Source organism: Nomascus leucogenys, chromosome 14, assembly GCF_006542625.1.
Source record: "Nomascus leucogenys isolate Asia chromosome 14, Asia_NLE_v1, whole genome shotgun sequence".
Classification (NCBI taxonomy): domain Eukaryota; kingdom Metazoa; phylum Chordata; class Mammalia; order Primates; family Hylobatidae; genus Nomascus; species Nomascus leucogenys.
The window spans coordinates 38,005,110-38,018,084 of NC_044394.1; the positions used below are offsets into that span (position 1 = coordinate 38,005,110).

The following is a 12,975-nucleotide window of genomic DNA, read 5'->3' on the forward strand; positions in this document are numbered from 1 at the left end:
GAGGTGGGGCGGAGCCGGCCCCTCCTCCGGGGCGGGCTCTCCAGCGAGCTGGGGAGCGGCAGATGCGCCCAGAAGCGGCTGCGCCAGGACCCCACGTTTTCCGCTCAAGGTGGTTTCGATGGGGGAGGGGTCTTCGGCGCCGCCCTGTGGGTGCAGGGATGGCTCGCGCCGGGCTCCTCCCGGGTCCCAGTCTTCCCGGCTCCTGGCACCGCCCAGTGCATTCCCCGCCCTGGGCACCTCCAGCTGTGGCTTCTGTTGCCCACCTTGAATCAGAGCCTCTCCGCCCTAACCCTAGCACTCTGGCTTGGGCCTGCTTCCACGCGGGGGCAAATCCGGGGGTGGGCGGTTCTGTGAATCCGGAAGGGGGCGGGCGCAGGCGCTACTCCTGAGACATGAGCCACGGTCCCTAAGCGGCCTCAGGGGCAGCGCGCCTGGGTCGTGCACTCGGCGACCTCGGGTCAGACGCTTGGTCTCCGCGGAGACCGCCTGGGATGATCCCCTCTGGGCATTCCTAGGGAACTGGCGGAGCTGCTGCCGGACCCCATCCGGAGACCCAATTCTGCTCTTAAAGAGCCGCCTAAGAACACGTGTATCCATCACAAATCCCATCCCGGACCTAGAGGAGGAGGAAAAGGCCTCCAGGTCCCTGGTTCCCTCCTATCCACTCCCACCACTTGGCGAAGATAGCAGCCAGGCTTCTTGGGAGTGGAGCTCCTAGAGGGCCCCGCCTTTGGCCTAAGGCCTACCATGCTGGTGAGGCAGAAACAGTCTGGCTGTCGTGCGCTTGGAGGAAGTCCACAGGGCTGCAGTGGGGCTGAGAAACCACACAGGGTTTGGAGGCTACCAAGGCCAGAGCAGAGCTGAGGCTTGGATGAGAAAAGGGGGAAGTGTTATTTCAGCCTGAGGGTGGTGCTTGGGAAGGGCTGTGCACATGTGCCTTGAGGGGCAGTCTGGTTGCAGGAGGGCAGAAACCCAACTTAGTCCCAGGATTCTAGTAACTCTGGGGCTCATGGGAACTCTCTTTGATCCCCATCCCATTCCTGTGAAGGCAGAAGCATTGCGACATTCAGTATCAGGAAGGATAATCTGTAAACTTGTCAGTGGCTTTGGGGGAATGGCAAATTTAATAAGGACAGAGGCTGCACAGTGGCCAATCAGGTCGAATTCCCCCTCTCTCGATCTTCTCTTCCTCTCTGTAGCTTCTGAATTTCTTTCCTCCTCGAAGAAGTCTTCTGAGATTGGACAAATGAGAAATCACTTTTCCTAATACCCAAACGATAACAGCTCCTATTAACCAGGCACCAAGCATCATGCTAATAATTTTTATGCATATCATTTACTCTTCCTAATATTATTATTATCCCCACTTTGCAGATGAAGACACTAAAGTTCAGAGCTCAACAAATGGCATAGTCAAGACTTGAACTCAAGTCATCAAACTCCAAAGTCTATGCTCAACCACAATGCCCTCCTGCCTTCTCTGCTATAATAAAGTCCACTGGACCTTCACGTGTCAAAATGCAGATTCCCCAAATCCATCTGCTCTTGCAGATGGCCAAAAATGTCCGTATATTGTCTTGATTTCACCTTTGTTGTTGTGATGTTTCTCCTCACTCTGTGCATCCTGTGAATGTGTCAAAACAATTTGGGACATGCATGGCTATGTATGTGTGTGCTTTTGTACATGTGTGCATGAGTATGTGTGGATATGTGTGTGTATGCAGGTGTACACTTGTGCATATGCAAGTGTACATAGGTGCATGTGTGTATCTGTGGGCACATGCATGTGTGCATGTGTGTGTGGGTAAAAGTTCATGCGTGTGTATTTGCACATGTGTGCACATGTGTGCACATGTCTGTGAATGTATGCATGTGTATTTGTGCGCATGTGTGCCCATGCTACATTTCACAGACAACAGTTCCTGCTTGGTTGTTATGGGAACCACAGTTCTAAAAATGTTAAACTGAATCCCACTCCATGTGAACCAGAGAAACCAAAAGAGAGAGAGAGCTCAGTGACGGAGACACCTCTGGGGTCCCAGAGCTGAGGCAGAGAATTGTGGGCTCAGCAAGAGCTGGAAAGACCCAGACTAGCCAGAGGTGTAGACCCACTCATGAGACCTATGGTGCCTATCAGGGCCTCTCGCTGCAGACTCGGTCCTCAGTCCTGCTTTTTCCCATCTTTCCCTTCTGATCCTTTCTCCTCCCTCTCTCTTTGCCAGCTTCATGCTCTCCAACTACCTTCCTTCCCTCCTCCTTCCCCTTTCTGTTTCCCTTCTTCTCCTTTTGGGTTTTTGTTGTTGTTGTTCAACTAATTGACACAATAATTAAGCACTTTCATGTTAGACTTGGTGATATGGGGACCACACATGTGGATCAAACGAGGTTTCTGTCCTTGAAGGTGCTCAAGGGTGGGAGCATTTGGATAACTAGTGGGGGAAGGGAGGTGGCAGAGCAAAGCCCAAAGGGAGAGATGACAGAGGAGGTTGGAAGGTGAATTTGGATCAGATATAGAGGGCTTTGACAGCAAGGGTGAAAAATAGGTATTTTTTTTATAGGAGGGTGGAAACCTTGGTCAGTTTGGGATAAAGCCCTTGTTTGTTGTGAATGGTGTATTAGGAAATTTTCATCATTAATGCTGGGTAATGTGGAATGAAAGAGGCATAATGGAGGCAGAGGGACCACAGGAAGCAGTTTGGCGTACTGTAGCCTTGTCTTAAACAGGGTACAGGAGTTGGGGTGACGAGGGAGAAAATAGCAAACATTCTGGGTTGCTTTCTCAAACTCCCCCCCATATCCCACCTCATCAAGATTTGTATTACTTTTTCCCACCTTTCCGGTGTGAGAATCAGGACTTGAGTGAGCCTCTGTTACTGATGTGTGTGTCGAATTTCTCAGGTGCCCCAGAAAGTAAAATAGTTGGGAATCACTGGCCCAGCATGTAGTAGCACTCAGTATCTGTGGAGTGAGTGGATATTTAGATATGCACTGGTCTTGGAACTGGAAGGCCCAGGTTCAAGGCCCATTTCATTCTCTTATTATCTGTGTGCTCTTCAGAAAATCCCCAACATCTTGGGCTTCAGTTTTCTCTTCTATAGAGTGTGGGTTTGGACAGGATGTTCTTTTTAAAAAAATACTTAAAAAAAATAGAGACAGGGTTTTGCCATGTTGCCCAGGCTGGTCTTGAGCTCCTGGACTTAAGCCACCCACCCGCCTTGGCCTTCCAAAGTACTGGGATTACAGGCGTAAGCCACCATTCCTGGCCTGGACAGGAAGTTCTTACAAACTCCTTCCAACTGCAACACTATTATGTGATTCTATGAAATTGACATAGCCAAGGTATGTGTGTATATGGAGGCAGTGGCATGGACTAAGGTGCTGGCAATAGGCACAGAGAGGATAAATGTGGGAAATATTTTAACAGAAGAATTAATATCATCTGGCTTCAGTTTTCAACAACATTGTTGACTAGATAGCCCAAAGACTCTCTTGCTACAAAATATGTGGACTGCTTCATAAAATGTAACAGACATCTCCTGAAATGCTTAGCTGAGCTTGCAAGAGAGGGAAAAAAATCTACATGGACCAAAATAGGGGGACTGAGACCAAGAAATATAAGCATGAGATGTGCTGTGACTAACCCCAGAAGGTATGGGAAGGGAGGCATATTGCTTGTTTGTCCTGACCTGGGTCCTGATTAGAGAAGCGGGAACTGTCTCTGAGAATTTATAACTACTTGAGTTGGACTTTGAACTCAAAACATCTGCATGTTACAAGAACCTCAAGCCAAGAAATTAACAAAAGATTGGTATCCATCAGGTGATACTCTTGGAGTGCCTGGTAGAAGCAAACAGGAAACTGCTCAGGAGAAACATACCATCACCCAAGGCCACAGAGTATTGCTGCCCAAGTAAATCCCCACTGAAGTTGAGCTCACAAGCTAAAGATTATAATGCGTAACCCGGAACAATGTACCATGAATGAGAGTAGAGAAGACCCTGAAGAATTACAATAAGATTCAACAAGTCTAAGCGACAGCTTGGATGTGTGGGGTGGGAAGAAGCAAAAGTGAATCCCACAGAGCTGTAGTTACTTAGATGAATCCAGGGAATCAAATAATGTTGCTATTACCAGCAATATGGAAGGGTGATTTGATTTTAGACAGACTGTATTTGGAATGGTGGTGGGACATCCATATGGGGGTATTCATTAGAACCATGGGGCTGTCTGACTTAGAAGCCATCTACGTAGGAATAATAGCTGAAGGCCTGGCAATGAATGCACTCTGTAAGGAAAGTGTTGAAATAGGAAAGAAGAGAACTAAGAACTGGTCCAGGAAAACACTGTTTTGAGGACCAGTTGAAAAAGAGGAGCAAATAAGGAAAATGAGCTCTTTGGTCTCCAATTCTGGTTGGGTCCTGGGTTTGGATTGATTTTCAGATTGTTTGGTTTTAGTTCTTTCCATCTCTAGCCTAACATTCTCATCCCTCACAATCCCTAGGGGAAGCTCCAATAAATGGGAGCAGTGTCCCTTGGGACATAGCAGGAACTTCTCAGCTAGGAGTTATAAAGCCAGACTGGCCTCTGGTACCAGGACTACTACTAAGTCACTTCTTTGGGGTTCAGTTTTCTCACCAGTGATGTTAGGCCTAGGTGGGTGTGAGGATAAGAATAATAGAGCTGATAGCACTTGCTGGAATGCTGCTGGAGAGGGCAAGATAGGGGTGATCAGAGGCCAGCCACCCACTGTCTGCATTTCCTCCTTTGTTCAGCTTGTGTGGTTTGGGACCAGTTGCTTGAAATATGGGCCATTATGCTTTTCTTGCCCTACTCTTCATGAAAAGTGAAGTCAGGTGGCCCATGCCTAATAAGTGAAAGGTGTGGTGACTTAAATAGTAAGACAATGAGGGTCATCATTATCTTGTGTCTCTATGAATCTACCGCTTATCACAGTGCCTGACAATCCACAATTTGAGCCTCTTCATAGGGTTAAACATTGCCCTCTGCAGGCTACTGTTCTAAAATGTTAATTCTCCTAGAAGAGGTAATATTAAATCCTTTACCACAAATTAGTTTCTTAGATGCAAGATACTTGGCCACATGAAAGCACTTAACACCTGGGGAGAGAAAAGGATGGAATTCTCTGAGTTGATCATTTTGTCTCTCGTCAGCTGGACTGTGGGGTGGAGGGTGAGCATATCTGAGAGTGAAGGGGTGAAGAAACAAGCAAGAGGATCAGAAGCTGGTTTGATCTGGCATCATAGGGCTGTAAGCTCTCTTAATTCAAGAACAGCTCAGCTCAGAAGAGAAAAGAATGAAGTCCTCAGACACAGGCCTTCTTTCTTCCTTATCAGAGAGGGGTCATTGGAGCAGAGAGATGAAGAGCACAGCAGCCTTTTTATGCTCCAAGGTCTGCCCAAGTTGGCCAGAAAGAGTGGAAAAGCTTTGGGTGGGGAGTTCAAAGAGTAAAAAGGGGCCACCTTCACCATTACAAGGTCATGCTTTCCTCATCACCCTCCTAGCCTTCCTCTGATCCCAAAGCCACGAAGAGTTCACTTGGAAGGACAGCTGGAGAAAAGTGGCTGTGGCAGGCGCATGGCTGAATGGTAAGTAGACTGATGCCACCTGGAGAAGATCCTTTTTGTGGGAAGAGCAACTAAGGTGACCATGAGTCTCTGGCAAGTGCCTGCTCCTACCTATATTCAGGTGTGCTCTAGCTAAATGCTGAGACCCTTTGGGTCCTGACATCATGTGACTCTTGAACAGATGCATAGATTCTGTCTGGAGCCTCTGTGACACTGAACACTCTGGGCTTTCACAAACAGCACCAAAATACTGCAGCCTTTTGCTGCTGTCGCTACTGCCTGGAGCTCCCTCTAGCTGCCAAACCTGTTTCTCGCCTTCTGGTAGGAAGCCTTTCCAATCAGTGCTATTAAGTTTAGGTGCCTCCATTCTGGGGTTGGAAAATGAGGGTTGGCTTTGAAGTTGGACAGATTTGTTTGACCTGTCTGTTCCTAGCCTGGGTTAACTACATTGTTCCAGCAAGCTATCTACATTGCTTCCACATCTTTGAAATGAGGTATATGCCTGCTTTATTTGGGAATGCGAGGATTAAGGAGAATAATATATACATAATGTTGAACACCTACGCCTTTTAACCACTTTCAAGTTCCAGAAACACCTCCAGCCCTTAGATGAGCTGTGATTAAATTCGTTCATTAATCCAATACACATTTATTGAATGCCTACTCTGTGCCGCAGTTCCTGGCAGGTGTGCCTGACAGTGGGTGTGTAATATGTTCAGGGCCTGTACCCCATGAGCGTGGGGATCTCCTTTATCTTCTGGCACATATGGTCCTGGTGGAGAAGCTGAGGGGAAGGGTCAGGAGCTTACATGGCAGATTCAGTAAGCTTTTAGCACAATAATTTTAATTGCAAAAATAAACAGTTTTGTCAACTGCTTGAGAGTAGCGTCTGCTTTACAAAAATTAACAACAACAAAAGGAAAAAAAACCCCAAAGCAAAACGTTACATCCAATGGCTGCTGGATAAGACACTGCTGTACAAAGTCCCGCGCGAGACCGCCTTGGCGCTGCCCCAGCCTGTCTCTGGGGGTTATAGAGGAAGGCGTGGGGCGTGTGCCAGTTACAAAAGACTGTCTTGAATCCCAGGGTAGTGCCTATTCACTGGGTGGTCTCAGAAGACTCCCCCCAAAGCGCGGCTGACAAGGGAGACAGCGCCTGGACCGCGGGAACTGTCCGCGGAGCTGGTGCTGAATAGGGCGTGTGAGGCTGGCGCTTCAAGAAAACTGGAAGCGGGACCGGAGGCCGGCCCTCGGGCGTGCGAGGAGGAGTTAGAAGAAGAGCGGGGAGGGGAACGGCCCGGATCTCGTGCGCGCCGAACGGAGGCGCCCCAACCCATAAACCCATCTCTTGCTCAGAGAGAAGCGAAGGAGAGGCCCAGCGAGTAAAAGCCCAGGCCCTTGAGCCGCTCCTCGGCGCGCGCCTTCTGCTTGAGGTGCACCTTGCTGTGCCGTTTCTTCTCATCGCTGCGCGCGAAGCGGCGGCCGCACACGTCGCAAGCAAAGGGCTTCTCGCCGGTGTGAGTGCGCACGTGCGTGGTGAGGTGGTCGCTGCGGCTGAAGTTGCGGAGGCAGATGCGGCACTGAAAGGGTTTGTGGCCCGTGTGGATGCGCAGGTGGCGATTGAGCTCGTCGGAGCGCGCAAAGCTCCGCACACAACTCTCCACCGGGCAAGCGAAGGCCTTGGCGTGCGGCCGCGGGCAGAAGCAGCGCGTGCTGCATTTGCCGCCGCGGCGCCCCTTGCGTCTCGCCTTGGCCTGGGGGAAAGGGGTGGGCGGCGGTGGCGGCACGGGCGGTGCAGCCACGCCACTGCTTCCAGGGATGTCCGCCACCAGAGGTTTAGGGAAGTCCGCCGCGGCGGCGCTGCGAAGGCCCAGCGGGGAAAGCTGAGGCTGCGTACTGGCCAGAAACTCTCCGCCGTCGCCGCTACTCCCTCCCTCCCCACTAGGAGGGGTCAGGAGCCCAGGGAGGCCCTCAGCCCCCTCCCCTAAGTCACCCGGGGCCAGCGGGAAAGCGTCGTAGGCCCCGCTGGGGTAGAGTCTGTTGGCTGGGACGGCCGGCAGTTCCGCAGGGCAGCTGATGGACAGCAAGTCCTCAATCTTGGTCCCTATTGCGGGAAAACGAGCCTCCGGGGCGGCCTGGTAGCCTCCCTGTGACCCACAGTTCCCTGGGGCCCCCACAGAAAGCAGCTCCCAGGGCGCGTAGGGACCCTTGAAGGCAGAGGCAGCGTCCAGCGCTGGCGAGGCGGGAGGCGCCCGGAGGCCGGGCTTGACGTCGGGCGGGGAGAGCTGAGGCTCATACAGGCACTGCGAGGGGGCACCCGCACAAGGCGAGGCCTCCCAGAACGCCTCTGGGAAAGGGGCAGCGCCCAGATCCGGGGAGTAAAGGTCCGGCGGACCCGGCAGCAAGGCATCGGACCCTGCAGGAAAAGGGGCATCCAGCGGGGATCTGGACGCTGCTGCCTCTGGACCGGGGAAGGGTGCCAGGCCTAAGATGCCCGACATGAGGTTGAAGAGTGCCTCCGGGTCGTGCGGGTGTTCGGGCACTGCCTGAATGAAGAAGCTACCGCTGTAGCTGAGGCCGGGAGGGGGTGTGGGCGCAGGCCCCTCCAGGAAGCAGGAGTCGGTTAAGTCCCCACTTGCGCCGCAGCTGTTCAAAGCCCAGCTCAAGAAGTCGCCTGCTGAGGAGGGAGCAGGAATCAGCTCTGGGCACATCAAAGGGTGCACCTGAGTCCACAGCCCCTACCTACGAAACTCTTGGTGCCCACGGATATACACAAAGTGCCTTTTGCACATTCTGATTCAGCAGGGGCCCGCATACGTCCCAAGGAGCACACAGAAACATGCACACGCAAAACACACGTGCACAGGCAAAAGGGCGCTCCGATAACCGCACAGGTTCCTGCGGAGGCGCTGGCGGCCCAGTGTGGGTGGGAATGGGGGTGCGCACCCCAGGACTCCTAAGCTTCCCATCGCCCCTATTCTCATAGCTCCAGTGTCCCAGTCCCTCCTGGTTCTCAGGTACGGTGCGCCCCCGCGCTGCGCCGTCGTCGTCTGAGCACCCCTGCTCACCCTCCTTACCTCCAGGGTAGCCGGTGGCCGCGGGAACGTCCCTGGCAGGCAGCCGGGGCAATTCAGCGCTGGGTTCGGCGCAACAGCCTTCAGTGGACTTGACGAGGAGCGCGTCGGGTTCGGAAAACTCGCTAAGGTGGAGCATGGCGCGGCGCCGGCTGTGGGGCGCCCGGGGCCTCGCCCGCTGGGCTTGGGGGCGCGCGGGTGGCGGGGAGGCTGGCGGTAGGGGTTCCCCGCAGCGCGCAGACCTAGGCGCCCGGGCTCCTGGCTTCGGGCACTCACCTCTGGGAAACGAGTCGGGGAGCCGCGGTGCCCTCGCTCGCCCGCACCGACCTCGGGCGGCGGCTCCTCACCTCTCCAAAGCGCAGCCGGGCTCCCCCAACCCACAGCCCCCCCACTTATATAGCTGCGGCGGCGCTGGCTCCGGGCTTCCGACTCCCCGGGCCACTGCCATTTTGGGAGGCCCCGGCCCTGCCGCCGTGACGTAAATGCCCAAACATGGACACAGGATGTGTGCCGGGGACTCCCGAAAAGGAAAGCTCGAGCTGTGACGTTGTTGTTGTCGCCGCCGCCGCCAGGCTCGCGCCGCTGCGTGCGCGCGCGCTCCCAAAGCGTAGAGCCCTGTGTGCGCCGGGACCGCGGATGCGCTCGTCTAGGGCGCTGCGCTTCCCCGGGCCGACCGTCCGGTATATGCGCTTCCCACCTGGAGGCAGAGGCCGAGGGGCAGCAGGGGAGGACCGTGTTGGGTTTGAATCTGCCCTCTGCCACTTCCTAGCTTGACACTGAATCCCCCTTAACGTCAGTTTCTCACCTGTGCATTTCCTATGGAGAGAAACTGAGAGCACATAAACGTCCAGGCGCACTGAGTAAACCATAGAGATTATTGCCATTCATTTCTTTTGCTCACGCCTGTGTGTTTTTCCATTTTAAGTTTTTTTTTTAAATTTGTGCTAGGAAAAATAATTTAAATTAAAAAGGACTGTAATATTTGTTAATAGTAGGAGGAAAGTCAACTAGCACAACAGGGTATATTCTAATTGAAAAGTAAAAGTCCCTCTTCTCCACCTACCTTCATTCCCAACTCCTGAGGTAGCCACATTTAAGTTTCTTGAGTATTCTTTCAGAATTTTATGTATATCCAACCATACACATTGTTCTGCAATATTATTATTATTTTTTCACTTGAAATAACTTAGATATTGTGCCATGTCCTGACATAAAGATCTTGTCATTCTTTTTCAAGCCTGTATAGTACTCCGTTGTAAGGGAGGACCTTGAGTTTGTCGATTTGTCCCCTATCCATGAGCATGTAGGCAGTTTCCAACTTTTTATTTATAACAATGTTGTTGGAGTCAACATCCTTGACTATATAAATGTGAATGTGTCTGTGAGATAAATTCCAACAAGTGTAATTATGTGCCAAAGTATATGTAAAATTTTGATAGACAACTGGAAAATTGTCTTCCAGAAAAGTAGGGCCAATTCCTGCTCACTCCTCCCTCACCCACAGGGTATGAGATGCTTCTGCAGAACATTTTTTCTGCCTTCATACAAATGACTTTCACTCTAAGGATGTTGTTCCCAGAAACACACAGGGAATCCACGGGAAATATCTCCCTGGAATCAGTACTCGAAATAATTGGGCTTCTTTTGAGAAAAAAAAATCCTAGCCTTAAGGAGGCTGTGAATCTTGGCTGCAGAAACATCAGAGCCAACTCCAACAAAGAAGCTTGCCTACTCTCCTAGTCTCATCTCTCTTCTGCTGTGGTTTTCCCTCTGTCTCATTCTCTCATTCTTTTAAAAATGTTTATTTTATTTTGAATTATGGCTCACTTAACTCCTTTCTGGAACCAAATTAAATAAATACATGGGGGGAAGGATTAAATAAATACATGGAATAGCATGTTCTTCTTTATGAAGAGCATCAATTCCTGAGACTCTGTGTGCTGGAGGGTAAGGTGGGCAGGTCTAGGGCTCCTCCTTCCTTCTCTCCTTTTTCCAAATAGAAACAAAGCCCTTTGGGGGTGGCGGACTCAGCATCATGGGCAGTATAGCCCCCAGCCTCTCTTCCACCCCTGTACCCTCCTTTTCGAGAGAGAGAGAGCCCAAGAATGCCCAAACCCCACCACATTCTCAGTCCTTTCACCCTATGTCCATTATCCAAACATCCATTCATTCAGTTTCTCAATGTTCATTCATTCAGTATTCATTTCTTAAGTGCCTATTACAGGCCAGAAGGTAGACTTTGGTTTTATGTCTGCTGGGACCCTGAGCCCCATCTCCAGCACTAGGTGCCCACTCCTCATCCCACAGTGACCTTATAAGTGTTTTCACAGAATATGTCCCTTCACACAATCACCTGCAAAACATATGCTGACACACTTGTATGCATCTTCTCCTCAAGTCCACAAATCATACAAAGGTTCTCACAGGGTCATGAACTTGCAGTGCGTCTTACTAAATGGCTATACCTATGGTTCTGTGTTAGTAACACATATATGAGCATGTAGGAAATGCAGAAACCCAGCAGATGTCTGTAAAGATTGGACACACCAAGCACGATTTTCCTTATACTCTATTTCAGATCCAGGGTTTGATTATAATCCAAATGCATTGCCAAGGCCAGGTGAGCCCACAACAGACACGCAGGGCACACATGTCTCAAATCCACTCTGGCATCCTACTGCCTGAGAGGGAGGAGGAGGGGAGGAGTTTGACTGGGCTGGTGTCCAGGTCTCCCCAGGTCGCCCCGTCGGGCCAGATTGGTCAGCCCCAGGTTGCCCATCCCTTCTGCTGTTCTTCCCTCTGCCACAGCATTCCTCCTCCTTCTTAGTCACAGATAATTCCCCTACTCTCTTGGTGAGTTGCCAAGCCATTGCTTCTCTCTGCCAAGGGCTGTCGGACTAGGTCTGTATTAGGACAAGGGTCCAAGTCACCAAAGTTTCTTGTGTTAGAGGCCAGACCTGGGGGCAGGGCTCGGGGGTGGGTAGGAGTGATTAGGAAAGGAGATAGGGAAGAGACAGCTTGTGCTCTGGGTGTGGGATGGCTCACACCCGATGTCTATGCTACTTACCTCCAATGGACACACATACACACACTCACAGGCACAGAGGATGGCTACCTCTGGAGGGCAATTTACATCTGCCTTTGGCTCTTTGAGGACTGGGAGGGAATATAAAGGGGGCTGAGCATTTTGTAGTTCTTCCCAGCTCGTCCCTTCTTCTCCCTACATTTTAACAGCTTACAAAGATATTCTGGGCCCAGATAAAATAAAGGTCTTTAGGAAGGGAAGGAAGAGAGAGGAGCTTAGATCTATGAGCTCCATTTTAATCACACTTCAAATATAAAAACACAAATGTACACAAGCGAAAAAAGGGAAATCACATACATTGAGCATTTTACAAATATTTTATCATTCAATCTCCACAAAAGTTCTATGGAGTAAGGAATTAGAGACCAATTTCACAGATGAGGAAACAGATTCAAAAAGGTCAAATGACTTGATCGACACCACACTTCTATTCAGTGGTAGGGTGGAGAGTCAAGTCCAGGCTAGCCTACTCTATAAGACAATTTAGGAAAAGATAATTAATTTTACAAAAGGATTCACTGTTAGATGGCTTTAGATGGAGGATCTCCCTGTAGCTTTCAAATAGGATGTAATGTGCAAACTTGAGCTGGCTGGTGCCCATCCCTGCAAGAATTCCCTGGAGTGATGGCCATGGATAGGAAAACGGGGGGTCACAACTAGTACTGAGAAGTAGCACATATAAGGTTCTTTGGAGCTGTTGTGTAAGTTGTTGGTGTGTGTGTGTGTGTGTGTGTGTGTGTGTGATCTTGGGGAAGGTGAGAGTGAATTTTCTATTTCCATGGGAAAAGGTGCAAAGGAGAATCACTTTCTAGACAAGCACTGAACATACATTTGCTGAATGAATTAATGAATGAAGAAATTCATTCATCAAATATTCATTGAGCACAGCCCAGTGCCAGGTGCTGGGTTGGCCCTTCAGATGCTGATGCTGCAGTGCATGAGACTGGAAGCTTTGAATCCAGGGAAGGAGGTGGGGAGGGGCAGAGGGAGGGTAGAGGCAGCCTCCCTGCTCTCTCTTCTGGGGAGGGCTCAGCCCCTGTCATAGTTCTGGTTATGCTACTGCTCCCTCCTCCACACCCTACCTTGATCTTTCTGCTCTAAATATCAGTGTGTTCAAATAATAGTGTATATATTTTAAAAGACTCCAAGAAGACAGCTGCCTGGGAGTATTAATCATGAAGAGGCCAGCACTCTGTCTCCATGGCGACTCCTGACAGCGAGAGCTGAGGAAC

At 50.7% G+C, this 12,975-nt stretch overlaps 1 protein-coding gene across 2 annotated transcripts; it reads right to left on the reverse strand.

Moving 5' to 3' along the window:
• Positions 1-6,344: 6,344 nt before the first annotated feature.
• On the reverse strand, positions 6,345-9,185 carry EGR4 (early growth response 4). Of its 2 annotated transcripts, none has more exons than XM_030827227.1 (2): positions 8,662-9,088; positions 6,345-8,258 (listed from the first exon to the last, which is right to left on the reverse strand). In XM_030827227.1, exons 1-2 carry the CDS (start codon positions 8,795-8,797, stop codon positions 6,937-6,939), a joined length of 1,458 nt encoding a protein of 485 aa, XP_030683087.1. In that variant the 5' UTR covers positions 8,798-9,088; the 3' UTR covers positions 6,345-6,936. The 2 variants fall into 2 exon arrangements, with proteins under 2 accessions (XP_030683087.1, XP_030683085.1); XM_030827225.1 differs by having other exon boundaries at positions 6,413-8,261; positions 8,662-9,185.
• Between the last annotated feature and the right edge of the window lie 3,790 nt (positions 9,186-12,975).